Source organism: Musa acuminata, chromosome BXJ3-4 (assembly GCF_036884655.1).
Source record: "Musa acuminata AAA Group cultivar baxijiao chromosome BXJ3-4, Cavendish_Baxijiao_AAA, whole genome shotgun sequence".
NCBI lineage: Eukaryota > Viridiplantae > Streptophyta > Magnoliopsida > Zingiberales > Musaceae > Musa > Musa acuminata.
In genome coordinates, this window is record NC_088352.1 from 28,085,261 (window position 1) to 28,110,338 (window position 25,078).

The 25,078-nt window shown below is 39.0% G+C and overlaps 1 protein-coding gene across 1 annotated transcript; it reads left to right on the forward strand.

Moving 5' to 3' along the window:
- The first annotated feature begins 13,542 nt into the window (after window positions 1–13,542).
- Window positions 13,543–21,889, forward strand: LOC103981833 (leucine aminopeptidase). The gene is made up of 4 exons (XM_009398580.3): window positions 13,543–14,661; window positions 15,113–15,346; window positions 15,451–15,777; window positions 21,331–21,889. Exons 1-4 carry the CDS (start codon window positions 13,672–13,674, stop codon window positions 21,622–21,624), a joined length of 1,845 nt encoding a protein of 614 aa, XP_009396855.2. The 5' UTR covers window positions 13,543–13,671; the 3' UTR covers window positions 21,625–21,889.
- The last annotated feature ends 3,189 nt before the right edge of the window (window positions 21,890–25,078 follow it).

Here is a 25,078-nt window from a genome sequence, read left to right on the forward strand (position 1 = left end):
CCTAGCAAGTGATGGTACCGCCAAAGCCTAGGTTCCTAGGCTTTGTCAAGTAGTGATACCACCTGGTGTAAGTAGTAGTACCATTAGTACCTCAAAATTCTGATGATTTGAATTTTTTGTTGAATATCATATTTTGATGATGAAACCAATTGATAAATGTTTATGTTTTAATATGTGTTTTGAGTGACGTAGGATGCTTCGATCAGGATGAGACAATTAAAGCAGGAAAAATCATGTTGTGCCGGGAGAAAACATGTCAGAAGATTGGACGTCGAGCTGGTGGATCGGTCGACGTATCGACAAAAGCCTTCGGGCTATAGATTCGAGCTTCGGGCCAAGAAGAGCGGATATTGCGCTAATGATATTGGAGTTGCGGAGTCAACTAACCGATTGGGCTATAGGCCGCAAGAGAGGACGATGCGCCGAAGAATCAAACGAAGCGTCGAGGGACCAATGACATGCCGGACAACATGATTAATGCTTAGTATTAATTGTCTAGATTGAAGAATATTTTTACATGTGCAGGATTAACTACGATAGCAAGACATGAAACAAAATGAAGTTCCGGAGTCAAGGACATGACTTTGTTGGGAGTTCGAGAGTTCCTCGGAAGTCCGGACGTTCGTCGGAAGTTCTGACAGAACTAGCCGAAAGTCTCGAAGCTTGCTAGAGAAGCTCATCGGAACTCACCAAGAAGATCACCATGAAGTCCAGGAGCTTACCGGGAGTCCGCCAGAACATTGCTGAGAGATCGAAAGTTCGCTAAAAGATCGTCGGAAGCTCGCCGGAAGAAACTAAGGCATAGGGACTTATTTAGCTTAGCAAATGTCTTAGGAATCGTAGTTAGCACGTAATTGGATTTAGATTTGGGCCAACCCAATTAGGGGCCAGCTAGGCCCATGTAAGGACTGTGTTAGGCTCAATGAGAGACCCAAATAGTGCCCCAAGAAGTGGCACAATCTTCGAGACTATATCAGGTGGTGGTACCGCCCAGCACGGGCCCCCATGCGGTGGTACTACCAGACTGGGTGGTGGTACCACCCAACGCAATGTTAGTGTTAAACTTACACTGGCGGTGGTACCGCCCAACGTAGGCGGTGGTATTGCCTGTGCCCGGGAAACCCGGGATGAGATGTTTTTAGGCTCCAAGTTTGAATCAACTTGAAGCCTATAAATATCCCTCTCATCCTTGGTTAAAACACACAAGTACAGAATATTCAAAAGTGAGAAAACACTACTGTAATCTCTTTAGAAATTCCCTCATCCACTCTAAGTTTAGAATTATGTAAGAGAAGTGTGAATGCTTGTAAGGGTTGTCTCCTAAACACGTGAAAAGGAAAAGAGGGGTGTAAAAGGTGGTTGGTCTTCGCCTATTAAAGGAAGACCAATAGTGGATGTCGGTGGGCTCGATGAAGAGGAATCGATGAAGTGGATGTAGGTCACGACGACCGAACCACTCTAAAATTTGGTTTGCGTTTTATTTGTGCAATTTACTTTAACTGCAAACCTCCTTACTCGCTCTTTACATCCACTACTCTTTTACGAACATGCTTTCAAGTTAACATCTTTACGAAACCTGTTTTATCGCAACAAAGTTTTTAAACCGATGTTATTTTACCGCTACACTAATTCACCCCCCTCTTAGTGTCGACCTCTTGATCCTAATAATTGGTATTAGAGTCTCATTTTTCATATTTGGTTTAACACCCAAATAGAAATAGCTCTTTTCGGCTTTCAAGAGGGTCACTCTCTCATTCGTCCTCCCTTTTTCAATGGGATGGACTACACATATTGGAAAACTCGAATGAGAGTTTTCTTGCTTTATTTGGATTTGAACTTAGAGAACATTGTCGAATCTGGTTTTAAAAGGTCTTCTCTTCCAATGAAAGATTGGAATGATTTGGAGAAGAAGACTTTTTCTTTAAATGCTAGAGTTATGAATGCTCTATTTTGTGCCTTAGATAAAACTGAGTTTAATCAGGTTTCTTTGTGCGAAACGACTTTCGATATTTGGCACATTCTTGAAACCACACACGAAGGCACAAGTAGTGTTAAGGATTCTAAAGTTTATTTTTTGATGCACGATTTTAAACTGTTTTATATGAAACCAAGCGAAACCATTAGAGATATGTATACCTATTTTACGAATTTTATCAATGATTTAAAAGCACTTGGTAGAATTTTTTTGGATTTTGAACTTATAAACAAAATTTTACATTCTCTTAATAAGAGTTGGGATCCGAAAGTAACCACAATACAAGAGGCTAAAAACCTAAATAACTTACCACTTGAAGAACTAATAGAGTCTTTGATAACCTATGAAATAACGTGTGATGCACGTGAAGAACTCAAGAACTACATTCCAAAGGATAAGAAGGATTTTGAACTAAGAACAATTGAAGACCACTCGAGCATAAGCTCAAGTGATGGTGAACTTAAACTCCTCACAAATAAATTTTAAAAGTTAATGAAACAAAAATTAAAGAATAAAAAAAACGCAACTACTTGCTATGAACGCAAGATGAAGGAAGGAATCTTGGATGAAACAAATCCGAAGATGAGGAGCAACCCAACAAAGGCGAGGTGGCAAACTACACCTTAACGACATTCAATAATGCCCTTAGTTTATTTCGAAATTACATGATGCTTTTCATTATGTATTTTTTTTATTAGTTTAGAATTAATTTTCTTGAAAATTACATGTTTAATAATGAAAATACAAAAATTAGGAATCATGCTTATCATTCTAGTAATTTTGAAAATAATCATGAAAATTACATGTTTATGATAAACAAAATGATTTTGATGAAAAATACCTTATGAAATCATGTTTTATGATATCATGCCTAATAAATTTATCTTTCGAAATGATGCAAGATGATTTTTGTGATTTATGGATTATTTATTTTTATGGTAATAAAAGTGGCTTTTTCGGTTATAAGCATGATGGATGGTTTTTATGACGAAATTTATTTTTCGATCCTAACTGTTGATGCATGTTTTTATTTAACATAAATAAAAAAGGACATGCTTGAATGAAATAAATCACATGAATTGAAACAACAAAAAAGAAGAAAGGTTTCTCCTTGAAAAATCTATTTTTCCGACTTTATCGATTTTTCCAAAAAGGTGATTAATGAAAACATGGATATTATGCTTTTATGAAAATGATTTTAACTTGAATTGTGAAAATGATTTGAATTTAATGGGTTTTATCGAAATCATTATCTTCTAAGAATTCTTTTCGTTATTTATTTAAGAGGAGATTTGTTAAAATGAATCATGCTTTCTCTTGAAATATCATAATTTTAACTTGAAAATTCTTTTTATTAATCAAGATTGTCTACTATGATTCTTTCTTTTTGCTATTTGAGGTATTAAAAAAGAATCATAATATGTCTATTGATACTCATGATTTATCTTCATGATCTTTGATATTTTATCTCTCATGATATGATTTTTACATATAATTCCTTGTATTCATGAAATATTTTTCTCATCACCCAATTAATTCTTCTTGATATTCTTTATGTGATAATATAAATACATGAAATATTCATGAATTTATTTTGATACATATAAATGATAAAAAAGGGAAAAGTTATGATCATGCATGGTAGGATGAAATTTGACAAATTGATACCATCATGATGTGAAATATTTATGATTTGGAATGATGCATGCAATACATATGTTTTTTATTATAATGATGTATGTGATGTATTGCATATAATGTATATCATGAATGCTCTTAATGATGAATGTTTGGTATCATGATCAAAATGTTGATAAATGCTTAAAAATTTTAATGTTTTAGTATCATGTATGATATGCTCATAATGATGATTGATTTATATTTCGGTATCGTGCATGAAAAATGAAATATAAAGTTTTAAAATTGTGTATGTTGTAAATTGAAACTATAATGATACACAAACATATTGAAATAAGGTTGATACTTAACCCTTGTCATGATTTGAAGATTATAGTAAAGGAAAATTAATTATACTATTGTATTGTTATTCCCTTCTATTTGACAATGATATAGGGGGAGCAAATTTTGCTAGCTTGCAAATCTCAAGAGAAGCAATGTGTGCTAAGTTATACATTTAGAGAAGAAAGAGCTTGCTATCTTGAACATCACTAGCTTGCCTATCTCAAGAAGCAAAACTTGTAACTTGCACATCTAGCAAAATTTATAAACTTGTATATTTCAAGAAGCAAGAGTTATTTTCTTGAACATCTCAAAATTGCTAGCTTGCATGTTTTAAAATGTTGTAAAATTATTGCTAGCTTGCATGATGATAAAACTGAAAATTATGTTAATTATGCAATGATTTAAATTTTATGTCCAAACATATGAAAGGTACACTTCTCCTTTTTATTAATGACAAAGGGGGAGCAGTATGATCATGTTATGCATGATGATGTGTTACACATATTCATGATGAAATTTGCAATGACTTGAATTCGACTTGAATTCAAGGTTCTATCAATATGACATATTGATAGGGGGAGTTTGTTTAAATTTCGGGAGTTAAGGTTAATTCTGTCATCAATTGGTTATCATCATCAAAAAGAGGGAGATTGTTGAATCTCATATTTTGATGATGAAACCAATTGATAAGTGTTTATGTTTTAATATGCATTTTGAGTAACGTAGGATGCTTCGATCAGGATGAGACAATTAAAACAGGAAAAATCATGTTGTGCCGGGATAAAACATGTTAGAAGATTAGATGTCGAGTCGATCGGTCGACGTATCGACAGAAGGCTTCGGGCCATGGATTCTGGCATCAGGCCAAGAAGAGCGGATATTGCACCAAGGATATTAGAGTTGCAGTGTCAACTGGCAGATTGAGCAATAGGCCGCAAGAGAGGATGATGCGCCGAAGAATCGGACGAAGCGTCGAGGGACCAATGACATGCCGGACAACATGATTAATGCTTAGTATTAATTGTCTAGATCGAAGTATGTTTTTGCATATGTAGGATTAACTACGATAGCAAGACATAAAGCAAAATGAAGTCCCGGAGTCAAGGACGTGACTTCGTTGGGAGTTCAAGAGTTCATCGGAAGTCCGGACGTTCTGTCATGAACGGTCGTCGCGCACTCGCAACAACTCCATTTAATGAATCGTTCATCGCTCACACCTACATGTACAGCTGCTTGACAGCATATTTTGTCTTGGTTTTGGGTCATTTTTCTTGTAAAAATATAAGTTCGAACAAGCTACAACATTACAAAGCGACCGCTCACCGAACCGAGTAAAACATCCCCAAAACAGCCCAAAACAGCTCCGTTTTCGTGTGTCACGGGCTGATTTCTAGAATCAGCCTTTGCTCACCAAAACGTCAGCCATCTCAGCCCCTTGGAACCCCCCGGGTGGCACAGGGCTGGATGGAGCTTCGGTATAGTACCGGGCGTTGAACACTTCTTCGCAAGTTCGCACGTTGCCTTGAGGGGAACTTGTTGTCGCGCCCGGGACTCGGTGAGCAACTGTTCATTCAACCTTCTAAAGCCCTTGTTTCCCCCCTCTCTCTCTTTTATCTTGTGCATGCAAGGTGCTCGCTGAATTGCTTGTAAAGCTTCTCCTCTTTTCGCGAGACGTCGGGACTTGTCCGTCGCTCGTTCTTTCGAACTAATCAACTTTCTCTTTTATAGGTCCTTCGGGACCTGCGAGAGGTTGCAAGTGGGCTGATCTTTGTAGAGCAATATCGTAAGGGTGAAGCGCGACTTAGGCAATGCATGCTAAGTTCGCGTCTTTGCCGCAAGGGTGCCTCGCGACTTAGGCAACGCAAGCTAAGTTCGCGTCTTGGCCGCAAGGGTGCCTCATGCCTTAGGCAATTCCAACTAAGGCCGCGACATTGTGGTATCAGAGCGGGCAAACACTTCGAGCGAGCAACGAAGGAACTTCGCAAGTTCACCATGGCAAAGCATCGTGGCGAATCAAGCGAGACGAGGCAAGCCGGACCCGTGCCCCAAGCAGCCGCAGGTGGGCTGCATGTGTACACTCGCTCTCAGGCTGTTGGAGCCGCTCAAGAGGAGCATGGCAGCGAACATGATGAGCGAGAAGTTGGCTACTCTCCACGAGCAAAGGAGGCGCAATTTGGAGCGCCAACTGGGAAAAAGAGTCACAAGGAGATACTCACAACGGTGGAAACCTGCTTTGATGTTCTTGAAGCGAGCATGGAGGAACTCTACCATGGCCAACAAAGGCTTGTTAGGGTAGAGAGCTCACAAGAGGAAGCAGAGTCAAGGATTGATAAGGTCGAGGTCCTAGTCGACCGACTGTCTGATGACACCAAAGACTCCATGCAACATTTACAGGATGTTGTGACGGAACTCACTTCAAAGGTGGCCATGCTCACAAGAGCACTAAATGCGGGAGGAAGCAACACCCGCGTTACACCACCACAAAACTTGAGGGCACCCGAGCCTCATGGTTATGGAGGGGCTAAAGATGCCAAAGATCTCGAGAATTTTCTATTCGACATGGAACAATACTTTCGAGCTACGAGGCCCGATTCTGAAGATACCAAAGTTTCTATAGCAACAATGTATCTGAACGGAGATGCGAAACTTTGGTGGCGAACCCGTTGGGAGGAGATCCAACAAGGTCGGTGTTGGGTTGACATATGGGAGGACTTGAAGCGGGAGTTGAGAACTCAGTTCCTACTGGAGAACATAGAGTTCGTCACAAGAAGGAAGTTGAGACAACTCTGCCAGAGTACCACCATTCGAGACTATGTGAAACAATTTTCTGCACTAATGCTGGACATACAGGACATGTCCGAGAAGGACAAGTTATTTAGCTTCCTCGATGGTTTGAAGCCATGGGCTTAATAGGAACTAAATCGAAGGAATGTCACCGATGTGATCGGGGCAATTACTGTTGTAGAAAGGCTCACCGACTTTATTTCTTTCGAAGACCTAGGGAGAAGGAAATAATCTTCAGGCAATCGCCCTCCAAAACATTCTCGAGGGAAGGAGCTCGAGGGCGAACAAAAGAAGAAGAGTTCCCACAAAGGGCCAAGCCCGAAAGGCAAGGCCCCGAAACCTAGCGGATGCTTCTTGTGCGGAGGGCCACACATGGTGAGGGAGTGCCCACAAAAACAGACACTCAATGCGTTAACAGCTTCCATCCACCCTCCAAAATCGGACAAGGGCAAGGCTATCGCTCTTAGTTCGAGTAGTTCTGAAGCCAACAGCGACGATGAGGAGTCGCAAGGACCCCGGATGGGAGCCATGCGTTTATTGAACGCCATGCGGGGTCAAGTGGGGAGAACCCAAAGACAAGACAACCAAAAGCAGAAAGTGGCGAGCTAATGTATGTAGACATAAAGCTCAATGGCCAAACGACTCGTGCAATTGTGGACACGGGTGCTACCCACAACTTTATAGCCGATCGAGAAGCAAAGCGACTTGGGTTGATCTTGGAGAAGAGCCCAAGTCAAATGAAGGTGGTGAACTCGGAGGCCAGGTGAATCTCCAGATTGGCAAAGTGAGTTCTCATCAAGATCGGAACATGGAGTGGGAACACCAACATGATGGCAATGCCACTGGACGACTTCCAAGTAATTCTTGGAATGGAGTTCATGCACGTGGCAAAGTTGGTGCCTATGCCATTCCTAAACTCCTTGTGTATGATGGGAGGCGACGATCCCTGTATGGTTCTTGTCTCTCGGAGAGGAACCAAGGAACTGCAACATATATCGGCATTGCAACTAAAGAAAGGGGTACGAAAAGGGGAATTAACCTTCGTGGCTATGATGAAGCTAAAGCCACTTGACGAGAAGGTCATTCAAGAACCTGTTGTGGTAGCGAACGTCCTGAAAGAGTTCAATGACATTATGCCACCCGAGTTGCTGAAGACTCTTCCACCACACAAGGGCGTGGATAACAACATCGAGCTGGAGCCAGGAGTGAAGCCTCCAGCAAGACCACCCTACCGCATGTCCCCTCCAGAGTTGGCAGAACTTAGGAAGCAATTAGGTGAATTGCTAAGCGGTGGTCTCATTCGCAACTTTAAAGCATCTTTCGGAGCTCCAGTTCTCTTCTAAAAGAAACAAGATGGGAGCCTCCGACTATGCGTCGATTACCGAGCCCTTAACAAAGTGATAGTGAAGAATAAGTATCCCATCCTGCTCATCGCGGACTTGTTTGACCAGTTGGGCAAAGCTAAGTATTTCTCAAAACTCAAACCTTCGGTCGGGGTATTGGTAGGTGCGCATTGCTGAAGGCGACGAAGCGAAGATTACTTATGTAACCAGGTATAGAGCGTTTGAGTTCTTGGTGATGCCTTTCGGCTTAACCAACGCTCCAGCCACATTCTGCACTCTCATGAACCAACTATTCAAAGAGTATTTGGATAAGTTCGTGGTCGTCTACTTAGACGATATCATCATATACAGCCAAACGCTCAAGGAGCATGTTCAGCACCTTTGGACAATTTTCAAGGTTCTTAGGGAGACCACTTTGTTCATAAAAAGGGAGAAATGCTACTTCGCCCAAACAGAGATCTTATTCTTAGGGCATCGAATCAGTGATGGTTCCATTCACATGGACAAATCAAAAGTGCAAGCGGTTACGGAATGACGAACTCCAAAGAAGGTGCCAGAGTTGAGATCCTTCCTTGGTTTCGTCAACTACTATCGACGCTTCATAGCAGGGTACTCCAAGCATGCAACTCCACTGACGGAGTTACTGAAGGAGCAGCCTTGAAAGTGGTCTGACAAATGTGAAAGAGCATTCCAAGATTTGAATGCTGCTGTTCTGGAAGAACCAGTGCTCAAATTGTCGGACTATGGAGAGCCCTTTGAAGTCCATACAGACGCTTCATACTTCGCTATTGGGGGAGTACTCATACAGGGGGGTCATCCGGTGGCCTACGAGAGTCGCAAACTCAACGAGACCAAGCGGTGGTATCCAGTGCATGAGAAGGAGATGACAGTAGTGATCCACTGTCTACGAGTTTAGCGTCACTACCTCCTCGGGTCGTGATTTGTGCTGAGGACGGACAACATCACTCTGAGCTATTTCAAAACTTAGAAGAAGCTCTCCCCAAAGCAAGCGCGATGGCAGGACTTCCTGGCTGAATTTGATATGGCAATGGAGTATAAGCCCGGGAAGGCGAATGTCGTGGCTGATGCGCTGAGTCAGAAAGTGGAACACGTGAATGCCGTACAATTGGAGGGCAGAGGCCAAGCAAGTCAGTTGCACTCCAACTTCCTTTCCAGGATCAAGGATGGACTGTATAGTGACCCCCAGGCAGTCATCTTAATGCAACTCATCAAAGAAGGCAAGGCCCGACGATTTTGGGTCCAGGAGGGACTCGTGTACACAAAAGGGAATTATATTCCTCGGGTGGACAATTTGAGGCGTGAACTCTTAAAAGAGTGTCACGATTCCCTTTAGGCTGGACACCCAGGTATTCACCGAATGTTGGCTCTCGTGGAGAGGGCCTTCTACTAGCCGAAGATGGAGATTGATGTGGAGGAATATATTCGAACGTGCCTCACTTGCCAACAAGACAAGGCGGAACAACGGAAGCCGATGGGACTTTTGGAGCCATTGCCCGTACCAGAAAGGTCGTGGGAGAGCATTTCCTTGGACTTCATATTAAGCTTGCCACTTATAGGGAGACTCGGATCGATACTCATGGTGGTCGATCGGTTTTCAAAGTATGCAACTTTCATTGCTGCTCCCCTACACTATTCAGTAGAAGAGGCGGCTAAGCTGATAATTAGTGGAGCAGATTAAAATGTTGGTTTTGATAAATCTTTCATACGATAAAAATCGAACTTGAAAAGCTTAACTTGAACGCGTGTTCGTAAAGGTGTGCAGCAAAGGTAATGAGGAAATAAAGCACGTAAGAAGGTTTGCAGTAATGTAAATAGTAATAAGAAAATGCAAACTAGAGATCACGCCAATTTTAAAGTGGTTCGGTCAAATGACCTACATCCACTTGCGAGGCCCTCTTCGATAAGGCTCCCACCTTCCACTAGCAAATCTCTTGAACGGGAAGGACAAATACCCCTCTTACAACCTTTTATAAGCGGTTCACACTCTTACAAATTTTTAGCAAGAAAGAAGGAGGTGAACACTCTAACAAATTGAAAACAAGACTTGCTAAGACTTTTCTAAGACCTTTTTCTCAATCTATTACTTCTCAAAAAGTTGTTCTCTTAGCTGAGAATTAAGGGGTATTTATAGGCCTCAAGAGGATTTAAATTTGGGCTCCAAAATTTGAATTCTCTTTCGTTCCCGATGCTGGCGGTGCCACCGCCTGTCAGTGTCTGACACTAACAGTGTACTGGTGGTGCCACCGTTGGACCTCTCGGGTGCTGGGCGGTGCCACCGCTAGTACCGGGCGTTGAACACTCATTCGCAAGTTCGCACGTTGCCTTGACGGGAACTTGTTGTCGCGCTCGGGACTCGGTGAGCAGCTATTTGTGGGCTTGTAGTTGTTCGTTCAACCTTCTAAAGCCCTTGATTTCCCCCTCTCCCTCTTTTCTTTTGTGCACGTAAGGTGCTTGCTGAATTGCTTGTAAAGCTTCCCCTCTTTTCACGAGACATCGGGACTTGTCCGTCGCTCGTTCTTTCGAACTAATCAACTTTCTCTTTTACAGGTCCTTCGGGACCTACGAGAGGTTGCAAGTGGGCTGATCTTTGCGGAGCAATATCGCAAGGGTGAAGCGCGACTTAGGCAACGCATGCTAAGTTCGCGTCTTTGCCGCAAGGGTGCCTTGCGACTTAGGCAACGCAAGCTAAGTTCGCGTCTTGGCCGCAAGGGTGCCTCATGCCTTCGGCAATTCCAGCTAAGGCCGTGACAGTTCGTCGGAAGTTCTGACGGAACCAGTCGAGAAGTCTCAGAGCTTGCTAGAGAAGCTTGCTAGAACTCGCCAAGAAGATTGTCATGAAGTCCAGAAGCTTGCCAGGAGTCCGCTAGAACATTGCCGAGAGATCGTTGGAAGTTCGCTAGAAGATCGCCGGAAGAAACCAAGGCATATGGACTTGTTTAGCTTAGCAAATGTCTTATGAATCGTAGTTAGCACGTAATTGGGTTTGGATTTGGGCCAACCCAATTAGGGGCCAGCTTGGCCTATGTAAGGACTATGTTGGGTCCAATAAGAGGCCCAAACAGTGCCCCAAGAAGTGGCACTGTCGTGGCACATCTTCGAGGCTGTGTCAGGTGGCGGTACCGCCAGTCTGGGAGGTGGTACCGCCCATCATAGCCCCCCAGGCGGTGGTACCTCCCGTGCTCGGGAAACCCGGGATGAGATGTTTTTAGGCTCTAAGTTTGAATCAACTCGAAGCCTATAAATATCTCTCTCATCCCTGGTTAAAACATACAAGCACAGAGTATTCAAAAGTGAGAAAACGTTGCTGCTATCTCTTTAGAAATTCCGTCCTCCACTCTAAGTTTAGAATTCTGTAAGAGGAGTGTGAGTGCTTGTAAGAGTTATCTCCTAAACCCGTGAAAAGGAGAAGAGGGGTGTAAAAGATAGTTGGTCTTCGCCTATTGAAGGAAGACCAATAGTGGATGCCGATGGCCTCGATGGAAGAGGAATCAGCGAAGTGGATGTAGGTCACGACGACTGAACCACTCTAAAAATCTAGTTTGAATTTATTTGTGCAATTTACTTTAACTGCAAACCTCCTTACTTGCTCTTTACATCCACTAACGAACACGCTTTCAAGTTAACATCTTTATGAAACCAGTTTTATCGTAACAAAGTTTTTAAACCGACGTTATTTTACTGTTACACTAATTCACCCTCCCTCTTAATGCTGACCTTTTGATCCTAACATTTTTAGCTTCATTTTTAAAATTATTTGGGATCTATAAACCCTCTACTCATGCTTGGTTGATGAAGCAAGAAAAGAGTAAGAATTCACAAGGATAAAAGTGTTATAAACTCTCTTGAAAAGTATCGACTCTCTTCTTTCCTAAGTTTAGAAGTCATTCTAAAGGAGGTGTGAGATTTTATTGTAAAAAAGAGGTATAAAAGTTCTTTCTTAAAAAGGGTGGTTGATATTCACACAATGAAAATAAGATCGGTAATGAAAGCAAGTGGCATCGAGGGAAGAGGAATCAAGAATAGACACAGATCGGGATGATTGAACTATTATAAATCTAGTTTGTATTTCTCTTTATATTTTACCTTACTATTACTAACTAATTTAGTTGCTCACTATCCTTACTCGTATTCTAAGTTAAACGTATTTTTGATATATATTTTTTTGATCATTGTTTAAATTAAAATTTTATTTTGAATGCACTAATTCCCCCTCCCAATCGTCTTACGATCCTTACAAATATAACTATTAAAAAAAATTATGACATAATGTTGATTAATTTAAATATCAATCAACCATAGCTATCAATTTTATTTTAGGGTCTCATATTTCATAAATGATTTGTTTGAGAGTTTAAGCCATTTTGAATGAAATTAATTTTTTGTACATTTGAACATAAAGTGTAATAAATCCTTCTTTTTTTCCCTATAGCCTTAAATTAGATTTATATATATTTGGAAAGCCTTATAATATTTATTTCCATCCATTATGGAAGAATGATAAACAAAAAAAAAAATAATTTTTTCTCCCATTTCGTTTTTCTAACCCTAGTTATGGTTTTTTTTATTGGCTTATAGTATTTTCATAAATCATAGTAACTTAGTAGAAAATCACTGTAAATTCCTATGAATCTTAAGTATTTTTTAATTTTTTCATGAGAATGCATAAGTAAAATTTATAAATATATTATTTTAATATTTTTAAAATCTATTTTCCTCTGTTATAGTGTTTTGTAATAAAGTTATGATATTTTTTAAAATGTATCAAAAACATTGTAATCATGTCAAAAATACTGTGACTAATATAAAAGTCAAATTATTTGAGTATTTATTTTATGGACAATAATTTTTAAAATAAATATTTTTAAATATTTAAATAATTCCACTTTTATGTGAGTTATAATGTTTTTGACATATTTTCAAAAATAGTAACTCTATTATAAAAAACTGTAGTACTACAGAACAATGAACTGAAAAGTATTAAAAAATATTTATGAACTTTGTTTATGTATCCTTATAAAAAATATCATAAAAATACTTATGATTCCTATGAAATCAACTTAAGAAAATAACTTAGTTATATCGTTTTTCAACAATATCAAAAAAATAAACATGGTACTTTAACTGAGACTAGAAAAAGAAAGAAAAAGATAATAAAAAGTAGGTTGGTGACTGATTGTCAAATCAACAATATACCGGAGATTAGAAAAAAAAAAACACTATTCGAAAAATATGAAAAAGGAATATCTTTTGAAAAAAAAATCTAAAAGCAAAATGCTAAGAATATTTTGATTCTTTTGGAAGATAGAAAGACGTTCTTCGAGAGCGATGCTCTTTCTTACCCGTCTACGCTATGATACTCCACCTGAACCGTTCCTCGAGGGCAGAGACAAAGCTCGTGTCGCTCCGGTTCGCGGGCCCACGTCGGTTCGGTCATAAGGTACATCGAGTGGCCGTAGACGGGTAGCAATTAGCAAAAGTATTTTTCCTTTGTTCTCCTGCCCCATTCATCTTCCACCTACTTTCCTGTCTAGCCTCGATCAGCACCCGGCGGCGGCGGCGGCAGCGGCAGCAAGAGCACGATCGAAAATGGCACGATTAGATCCGCACTCGTATACGGAATCCTCTCAGCCGCTGGCGAAACATGTGGCACTGACCCTCTACTTCGACTTCGCGGCCCGCACCATTCATGGCTCTGTTCTGCTCACGCTCCCGGCGGCCCACACCGGCCCCCTCCTCCTCGATACCCGCTCCCTCGTCATCCACTCCGTCCTCGACCCTCACACCAACGCCCCCATCCCCTTCTCTTTCCCTTCTGATCCGACACCAGACCCAGTCCTCGGCCAGCCGCTGTCCCTCTCTCTCTCCGCCCAGTCCGCCGCCCTCGTCGTCTTCTCCACCTCCCCCTCCTCGTCCGCCCTCCAGTGGCTATCCCCTGCCCAAACCGCCTCCAAAGCTCACCCTTTTGTCTACACCCAGTGCCAGTCCATCCACGCCCGTTCCCTCTTCCCCTGCCAGGACACCCCCGCCGCACGCCTCGTCTTCTCCGCACGCCTCAACCTTCCTCACCCTCTCACCGCCGTCATGGCCGCCGCCCGCGCTGCCGCCCCCCGTGATCCCGTCCCCGGTGAGGCTGGCTCCGCCTGCCCCGATGCCCTGTGGTGCGCCCCCGGCCGTTCCGTAGAGGAGTTCATCATGGATCGCCCCATCCCGGCCTACCTCTTCGCCTTTGCCGCTGGGGACATTGCGGCCCGCGACGTTGGCCTCCGCACCCGTGTCCACGCCGAGGGCGGGGCAGCGCTGCTCGACGCTGCTGCCAGAGAGTTCGCAGGCGCCGAGGAGATGATTCGTGCCGGGGAGGCACTTTTTGGGCCATATGAGTGGGGCCGCTTTGATCTTCTCGTGCTTCCTCCAAGCTTCCCGTACGGCGGCATGGAGAATCCCATGATGGTCTTCCTCACGCCCACCGTCATCAAGGGGGACGCCTCCGGGGCCCAGGTGGTTGCCCACGAGCTCGCCCATAGCTGGACTGGCAACCTTATCACCAACAAGACCAACGAGCACTTCTGGCTCAACGAGGTTAACTAACAACATGTCTCTCTCCAAGTTTTGATTCTATGTTTCTGATTCTTCGATCGATTCATGTATTGACGCATCAATGATAGAATTTTGTTACGTGTTTTCAATATTTCTACTGATTATTCAATTTATTATGTACTTACTCATCAAAGATTGAATTTTTGTATGTTTGCAATTTATTTTTCAACTGATTCTTTAATTGAATGTCGTGTTAAAGACAAAGCATTGTCTTTCTGTTTGTTTTCAATTCTTCAGATTTTTTTCATTGTCTCATTAGTTGACACATCAGAGATTGGAACTTTTACTATTTCCAATATTTCCCTTCCATCGGTTCATGTCTTAACTTATTAAACATCGATTTTTATGAACGTTTCCAACTTTTTCTCCTGATTCTGCCATTGATTCACATATGGACACATCAAATACTATAACTCTTTTAATGTTCTCATAGGGATTTACGACATATGCTGAGAGGAGGATCGTGGAGGTGGTGCAGGGAGAGGAGACGGCGGCTCTGAACATGGGAATTGGATGGAGGGGACTAAATGATGAGTTGGAGAGGTTTAAAGACAATATGGAGTTCACAAAGCTGAAGCCTAACCTGGAAGGGATTGACCCTGATGAAATATACTCCCAAGTGCCATATGAGAAAGGTTTCCAGTTCCTCTGGCGAATCGAACGACAGGTTAAAGTCTAAATGTTATACTTGATCTAGATTTCGGGCTCAGTAACCTGCACAGATCTCCTAATATCCAAACCTTTACATCTGGTCGACCTTGACTTTTATAGGTTGGGCGTCCTACATTTGATGAATTTCTGAAGAAATATATAGCTAAATTTAAGTTCCAATCCATCGATACAGAGACATTTCTTGAATTTCTGAAGGCAAATTTACCTGGGATAGAAAATCAGATCGATCTTAAACAGTGGGTGGAGGGTACAGGGATCCCCCCAGATGCTATGGAGCCACTGTCTTCAATATACTCGAAAATTGTGTCACTGTCCAATGAATTTAAACTTGGAAAGATTCCAAAAGAGCAGGAGGTGGCAAACTGGAGTGGGCAGGAGTGGGAACTTTATATTGAGAATCTGCCCAAATCTGTTGAACCATCTCAGGTATCATTGTTAAGTGTATTGTCCTTTCTTGAGTTACTTTTCATTTGAGTGAGCAAATAACAGCAGTAAGCACCACCAAGATGTACTGTGGTGGAGCAGAGCAACCTGCTTCAACATCTCTATTAAGTTTGTTCTCTATAAATGCATCGATATAAATGTTTGATACTTCAGTATCCTTCTGAATCTAATACATACACTAATTATCTAGCTATCATTCTTATAGCTGCAGGAGAATTATTAGTGCAATACTTCACATCTGATATTGCAATGACCTATTTCACCTGCTAAACAACCTATTCTGATTTGTGCTCTGTAAGTTTCTTTGTTGAAGTCATTTAGAAGTTCTGAGTTGTTGAGTCCCGTTCATCTACCGAGAGATCAATGCTAAGGAACCAAGTTACTTGAAAGAAAAGGCCCGTTGGATGGCCTAGTTACTCTACTCACTAGAGCTCTTAGGTTTCTGCTTATTTACATTGATCAGCACCTTTTTCTTCATCATTTCTCTGCAATGTTGAAAGGTGCACTCTAAATGGCTGCATGTTCAGAGACAGTTGTTTAAGCTCCTACTTGTGCTATCTATTTTACTTAGACTTTTGGCTCTGCAAATATTTTAATTTATCTCATTGCCTTTTTCACAGACTTTGACTTGTTCATGTCTCAACAGTGCCTATCCTATTTGCAGCCACTATCACGATAGATTCAACAATAGAACCGTTATATATGTGCACATGATCCATGGTTTAAAATTTTGGTATTGGACCCTTTGTGTCAGCATACCAACCCAATCAACATCAAGAAGTGGGGAGGACGAGAATAAAAAGGCGGAGAGGAGGAGGATTAGCGATCTTAGGCAGGGTGGGTTGAATGGCCGTTGATGGGCTATTACAAACTTGGGCACAAAGTTTAGGGTTGTGATGTTTGAGGCTGTTGATTTAGTGACTGAGAAAGAGGGTTTGTTGGGATGGGTTTAAAACTTATTAATGAGGGGCTTTTATACAAAAAACCCTGCACTGGACCTGAACCACTCAAAATGGTCTGGTTGTGACTTGGTTTTTTGTCGAAGCTGGATTTACCACCCACTTCATACCAATCTCTCCATCTTTTACTTGCAGATTTATTGTAAGGAATGCCATTTATTCATATTCATGTTTACTTTTTAAATAAAATGATGAATATGTCATTATCCATAATTTAGTAGAAAACTTTGAGGAGTTTCGGGAGTGCAGCAATTTAATGTATCTGTAGTAGCACAAAGATCGAACCCATTAAAAATTAAACTTGGGAAAATAAATATAATATTTGTTAAAGATTCCTTTTGTACTTCATTAACTATCTAAGAAAATGGCTCAGTGTATAAGGATCTTATCAATGCAAGATTTGGAGAAGATGGTTTCAAAAGATATTTAACTTCATTAGAAATTGAAATATTAAATATGAAAATGTAAAATACATATAACGTAGAAAACTCAAGATAATGGAGAATAGTTGATAAAAATATACAATGATATGATTATTATGGGATATAAATAGTAATTATAATTTTCATATAAAAGGATTCATATCTTATATCTCTATAGCTTTAAAGATTGCAGTGGGTTATGATGTAGGCATGGATTGCATTACCGATGTGTATCGCCCGGTATAGACGGTACATACTGATCCGAGAGGTTTGTAGACCACCCTCTACCGGGTGGTACCAGTTTTTTGACCTTGTATTAAGTGATATAGGTTCTGTATCAGGTGGTAATAGTTGAAATCCGATCGCTACCAACCTGTACTAGTGGGTAGCGATCGAAATTCGATCGCTATCGACCTATACTGATCGGTAACGGTCGGATTTCGATTGTTACTGATCAAGGGCTGAGATTGCCCTATTTTAAATGGTCAATTTGACTGTTTGTGGCAACCTAAAGGGTTTTTAAACTCTTTCCTCCCCCTCTTTCAACTCATTTCATTCTCTTAATTTCTTAAGCTTTCTTAAACTGATTTTCATTCTCCTAAACTCAACAAAGCAATGATTTGTTGATTAGAACACTCTAATCAAGATATGTGATACTATTCTTTCCTAATTTATATTATTTTTGCTAAAACTATACTAAATTTATATTTGTTTCTAACTTAAAAAATCCTATTTTAACTTTTTTTTTTTTTCAAATTTTCAGATATTTTTGAAGGGTTTTCAACTCATTTAGTTGTACCATCGGTATGCTCTGGCGTACCATTGGTATGCCTCAGTACATATCATACCGAGCAAGACTCGATATACCGGTATGGACCAAAATTGCGAACCTTGGATGTAGGAGCCATTTTTTAATTTTATCTTTAGAATCAATTAATTATTTTAGGGGCACTTGTATAAATATGATAAGTTGCCAGCGGTGTCCTGTGCTAAAAAGGATGTTGAGGTAAAAAGGAATGGTGATTGTGAATGTTTTGATTGAAGATGCTCTATAAGGATGGGAATTAATTTCATTTGGAGAATTTGCCAATAAAGATTATCTCTCAAAGCAGAAGCAGAATTAAGATCGTCCAAGAATGGTAGATGACATTATTTAGATGACATGGATGTTGAGTTATGACTTTTTATTGTATGTCATATTTCTTCTAGTGCTTGGGTTATATAGAAAGTGAAAGGTGCGTCAGTTGGAATCTGAGATCATCATAGTTGAATGAAAAGAACTTTTTACCACAATATACCTCATTGATGTGAGCCGACAATACCAGGAGTGATTCCTAGAATTAGAGTCAGTTTGATAGTGTTGTCTCCCACGGTCTGATGCTATCATCTAAGCTTTTGACATTGGGTAGTGTGAGACCTTTTTCCCTAGAAATTAATCGTTGGGCCAAAGTAATTCTGGTATCAGAGCTCTTGCCCTATGATAATTTTTCCCTGAAGAAGATGGTATTAGTGCCACTTGTCCACTTGGCCTAGAGATGGTGTCTTTTAGGATGAGGAAATGCATATACACAATGATCAAATTGATCAAATATCTTGTATCTAGACACACTCATCTAGTGTAATGCATTGTGCTTTGTCGTGTGTGTGTGTTGGCACACATGGATGTTTGCGTAGTGTTTGAAATTATTTGCAAGCAGTCTTTTGCAGGGGTATATTCTGTTCAGTTAGGTTGTTTGGAACCAGGATTTTGAACCAAACTGCTCTTCAGTTTTTAAGAAATCTAACCTAAAACCAAACCGAATAAGGCCATTGAACTGGACTAGGTTCTTGGTTTGGGTCAGTCCAGTTTCTTGAATTCAGTATTAGAATAAAGGGAAAAAAAATGAAAGCTTGGCTGTTACCTTATAACCGAATGAGGCCACTGAACTGATCCAGGTTTCTTGGTTTGGGTCAGTTGAGTTTCTCAAATTCAGTATTAGTAGGGAAAACACAAGAGCTTGACTGTCAGTTCTCTCTCTGCTGGATGGGGAACAGTCCAAAGATATGATGCAATCCGGCTATAGATGTAAAACTTAGCTCCATAGTTGGTCAATGTATGGGTGCGATCATGCACTTTCAAAACTATCTATCACATTGGAAAGGCTGTTTATGATCTCTGAATGGTCTTGAAATATTTAACAGACATGGACACTGTTACTGATACGAACCCTTTGCTGGTTCCAGACTGCCAATTGTTTGCGTTTGAATCTTTTTCTCTCCTAATTCATTGATTCTCAATTTTTATGCTGAAATTCTGAAATTTAGGGGTCATTTGCTTGATTCAGCTTGAAGATTTTTTTTTTTCCTTAAATTACATTTCGTTTTATCATCTACTTCTTTTTATATAAAAATGCAAAAGTTTGACTCTTTGAGATATTATACTAAAATAATTCAGACCTCTGCAAAGGTTGAATGCTGAGACAGAATCTCCATTTTTTTGTTTACATCTACTTCTTTTTATATAAAAACACAAAAGTTTGAGTCTTTGAGATTTTATACTAAAATAATTCAGATGTCTGCAAAGTTTGAATGCTGAGACAGAATCTTCATTCTCCATAGTGTCAGCTTTTAGCCACTAAAAGTATATTTTTAATACCTATGGTAAACCATATGATAATTTATCTGTAAGAAAATTATAAAATGCATAAAGTTAGGTCATACACCACAAATACTCAATTGAAAAAAAAAATCCTTTCATGCTATACAAGTTTTACATTTATAGTGGCTAGCATCACAATACTGTAATTCTGAAGAACCATGTAAAATATTTCTTCCACAATATTTGATCTTGATATACTTGTGCTGTTTTTAACCAAACTAGCTATAGTTGCCAAATTTAGTTTTAGTATTAGCCATTATGATCAAGGATTGCAGTTTCGGGAAATGGACCTGTGTCGGTCCATGGTTGGACCAGTATGCGACAGGGTATGTTTCGACATACTTTGTGTGAGGACACTAGAACTTCTGTGGTACCATTGGGGAGCGAGTGGGGAACAGGAAGAAGGATGTGGAAGAAGGAAGAAGAGGAGGAAGTCGGGTGCCTATGTGTGAAGACGTTCTTGTGAGCGTGAGGAGTTGTCCCAAAACTTAGTTAAAAGAAACATACATATATAGAACATGATCGGACTGCCTGGTTTTGGCTGGTTCGTATACAGGTTGGTGGTTGGATCAGTAAATACCATCCAAACCATACTGAACTGCTAGGTTCAGCAAACCTTGATCATGATTATAATAGGATGCCAAGTAGGTGGGGGACTAGTTTTGAGTGTTGCGATCATAGTCATATATTCTTATTGTGTGACAACCGTTGATTTGACAAACTGAGGTCAATCAGCAACATCATATTATGGCCCATGAAATTTGTGCTGGTAGGAAAATTGTGACCACGAGCAATTCCTGACTTGGTGTCAGATAATTTCTCCGTCACCATCAAGATCATTAACTGCCTTCCCCTGCTCTGATCATTGTTATATATATATGTGTGTGGATGTGTGTGTGTGTGCGCGTGTACAGACACAAATGTTTTGTATGTGCATGTTGGGAACATGTGACTCCCAACAGCTTACACCAAATGATTTATTTAAGATGAGTGTCATCGTCATGTTTTGATTCCCAACTAATGCCCAAATGATTTGTTTACTGCTTCAGAAGCTTTTGTACATGCTGATAGCTTTTCTGGCTTGCAACGAACATATCTTGTATTTGTATTGGCTAATAAGTCATTTACTAATCTCGTTTTTGCAACAATTGCTTTTCCTGATGAGCTAATTGGTTATTATCAACTTTCATGCCATCATTGTTTAATAATTCCTTGGATCCCGTCAATCTTTGGGGAGAGTTAATGTTTGCAATCTTATCTTTTGCAAGCAAAATTAATGTTTTTGTGATCTGAACCTTCATCACCCTAGATAGTAAAAACACAATATCGTCGTGACATCTAAGGTTCATACTTAGGATCTTCCCTTTTCTATGTTCTTTGAATCTGTTTTGGATCTTTAGGTAACTCACGTAACGTCATATTGATATATCTTTAATTTTTCTTTTTAGTGGCAAAAGAATCATGGGTTTTATATGTGAAATAAAGAAATGAAATTCCTGCCCCTTCATTGCTCCAGATTGCTGCTTTGGATGCACATTACCGGCTGTCGGAATCCAGGGACTATGAGGTTAAAGTTGCATTCCTTCAATTGGCTATCTCATCTGGGTGCAAGGAGTACTTTGCGGAAGTTGAGAGGACATTAAAGCAAGTGGGAAGGATGAAGTATCTGCGTCCTCTGTACACTGCACTAGTGCAAGGCAGTGCAGAGGAAGCGAAGATGTCAGCCAGAAGAATTTTTGCCGAGGCTCGTGACACTTATCATCCCATTGCTCAAGGTGTCGTGGAGTCCATCCTGGCTAAGCACAGCTAACAAGAATTTGAAATGGTCTTGTTGGGAGGCCCAATCATTTTAGTGAATACTGCTTCCCTACGGTTGCGCAAAACACTACTACCATGAAATGCCCTGTTAATCCTCAACCATGTATTTGCTTTTGTTGAAGCTCCATGGTTCTTGCTTCTTAAGCAATGAGACACTTGTGAGGTAGGGATGATCTTTGAACTTGAAATACTGGCTTGAGCCAAACTTATGGATCTCTGACAACTATTAGATCATTTAGCTCATCTTTACTCGTCAACCTGCTGCAAGTATGGTTTTGTGGTGATCGTGGTGCTTAAATGCTATTAGTTGGATCTTTCTGCTCGACACAAACTAGGTCATTAACTTGATGGCATTATGATCTTAGGTGAGAGATCTCCTTTAAAAACACTGTAATCCTAGATGATGATACTCGCCACAACTGCAAATACGAGGGACACTATTTAGTATATTATTATTTATGCAAATTATATTTCAAAACAGAAATTGTCTCCATAGTATATAAAAAAAATATAATTGAAATATAGTTCTAATATGCCTCCTTGTTATAATTTTAATGTTATAAATTATTTTTTAATCTTATACAGTGATTTTAATATTTTATTTTTGTAAGTATAGAAATCATAATATAATTTTTAAAAATATAGAGATGAAAATTTTAAAAATAATTAATTACATAATGATTTGAGTACCGAGCCATTATGCTCTTGGCAGACTCGTTTCCTTTTTCCGAATTCTCGATCTTCTCTGCTCTCCTCTCCTTCTTTCTCTCTCAATCGAAGGGTCGGACGAGAGTCTCTCCCTCTCGTTCATGGCAGCGACGAGCTAGGCTAGCCTTCTACTGCAAAAGTAGCTCCGGGGTATGGATTCGATCTTTTTGTTGCTATTTTCATGTGTAATATTTCTTGCCCGATTCCCCAAGGCTTATGGCTTGTTGGCTTTCTCTTGGGTCAGATCTCATGAAGAACCCGGTGGACGGGTTCTGTGCATGTCTGGTCAATGACAGCAACGTCTTCGAGTTGAACGTCACGATTATTGTGTTAGCATAAAATCTGTAATGCGAAAAAACTTTTATGCCAAGATTGAAATCAAATAAATTAGATCTAATAATATTATGATGCGTACCTTTCTTGTTGTTCAGAAGAAGGAGAACTAGATCCTTCTCCTCTCTTCCTACGGATCTAAAATATCAATCTGCAATGATCTACAAGGAAAACTAGATCCTTCTCCTCCGAGCAAAGGGTCTAGGATAAGTTATTAGGACTAGATCCTTCTCCTCCGAGCAAAGGGTCTAGGATAAGTTATTAGGAGAGTTCCTCCCATCAAGATTATCTCTTGAGGAATTCTAATTTAACATGAACTTCTTTTCTATTAGCCAATAACCATAATCAGAATCCAATCATATCTATAATATATCTTACCTAATTAAATAGGGCCACATAATCTAACATTCTCCCACTTGACCCAATAATTGATAAGATAAAAAAGACTTAAAATAAAAAATAAATAAATAAAATTTATTTAAAATAATTTGACTCAATTGGATTTTGAAATTTTTGGAAAAACTATATATACGCTCGTGAGTTTTAAAAAATAGGCCAATAAGTCCAATAATAATAATAATACTACATTAAGTCTGACTAACAATATGAGTCATAGTGGTTATATACCATCAGTGTTATATTTTCTTTTATGTACCACAATACTGTTAGCATTTCCTAATGCAGTCCAAAATGACCTCTATAATTTATCTTGTCAAGACATTTCTAGCACCACATTCAACCATAATATGTACATACATAATTGTGAACAGGATAGCAGAAACAAATAACTTTAAGTACATAAGTAAGAATATCAATTATAGTATCCACTCAAACATGCATCACCATATCCTTTATGGATTGCTCACAAACTCAATCATAAGAACATGTTATTTTAAAATACTTTAGATTGTAAGTCCTAAGTGAATAGATTAGCAATCAATACAATGGAACTCAAGTAATTAATTGATATTAGATGTTTATAGAATCATCTTCTCTAACCATCAAGTACTTTATACCATAATGCATATAGATGCAATAGTACTTGTCATTCTTAGAGAAGAAAACTATTACAATGTTATAAAATATCTTCAATGACATGGTAATTGAGTCTGACTACACCAAGTCCTGAGATAAAAATTTTGCAGTAAAAAATTTGATTAATGGCCTTAAAGTATGCCACAAAATCAACTTCTAATAATAATAATAATAAATTACTTCTCTAATTGATATATATATTAACCATAAGGTGGACTTCCTATTATTGAGGTAATTTATACAATCAGCATCTAAAAAATATCATTATTTCAAGTTGATATAATTTTATATATGTGAGTATATAATCCTTTGTCCTTTCTAGATATCTTATTACTTTCTCTTCTCTGTAGTCCTTTAGTGTTTTTACTTCTGGATAACTCCAATATATATCTAATATTTTAACTGTAAAAACTGATATTTTTTCTAACATAGGTTTGAGCATAGACTTCCAACTGCGCATATACAAAGAATATCTTCTTTATCTGATTCTTTTCAAGTCATTTTAAAGCATTTACTATTGATTAAAACTTTACTTTTATGATTGACTAAACAAAGCTGTATATTAAAATCTTTTCAAGACTCGATTGATATATCCTTTCTAAGATAATCTTCATAATAATTGAGGTCTATCCTTGAATTACTCAATGTTAATAATATAAGATGTCTTATTCATATCAATCATCTTAAAATTCTTAGTAACAAATTTCATGATTTAGTATAATAAATCAATATCATTATTGGTAAGGTAAAATATTATCCATATATAAGACTAATATAATAAACTTGCTTCCACTGATATAAATACTGATTAATAGTATTTACCTTAAATCTGAAATAATAATATCAAGAACCTTTATATATCATTATCTTGAAGCTTGTTTAAGGTCATAAATGAATTCCTAAATTTGCATACCAAACTTTATGTTTCTATCATTTTCTTTATAAATCATTTAAAATAACCTATATAAAGCTAGATTTTTTAAAAAATATTTTCATATCATTATGATATAATTCAAACTCATAATGAATCACTAATGTCATGATGATTCTTAATGAGTTCATTAAAAATCTCGTTATGATCGATACATTCTTTATGAGTAAAACTTTTAACTAGAAGTCTGACCATTATATCGTTCGGCATTGTCCTTTGAATCACATTTATATAATAGACTCTTTTACTATTATTGAACAATTCGATAAATTTATCAGACATCATTCTGGTTATTAATTTTTACTCTTTTTTTATTGTATCATATTACTTTTCAGAATCATTACTTTTCATGACCCGTGACAATAATAAGGGATCCATTCTGATTCCTATATCATAATATAATTCTTGTAGATATGTAATATAATAACCATAAATGACA

Excerpts from the sequence above, each read along its gene's own strand:
- LOC103981833 (XM_009398580.3), top strand. The coding sequence starts at position 13,672 with ATGGCACGATTAGATCCGCACTCGTATACGGAATCCTCTCAGCCGCTG. Across the intron at positions 14,662-15,112 it reads AGCACTTCTGGCTCAACGAG|GGATTTACGACATATGCTGA; the intron begins GTTAACTAACAA and ends ATGTTCTCATAG. Across the intron at positions 15,347-15,450 it reads TCTGGCGAATCGAACGACAG|GTTGGGCGTCCTACATTTGA; the intron begins GTTAAAGTCTAA and ends TGACTTTTATAG.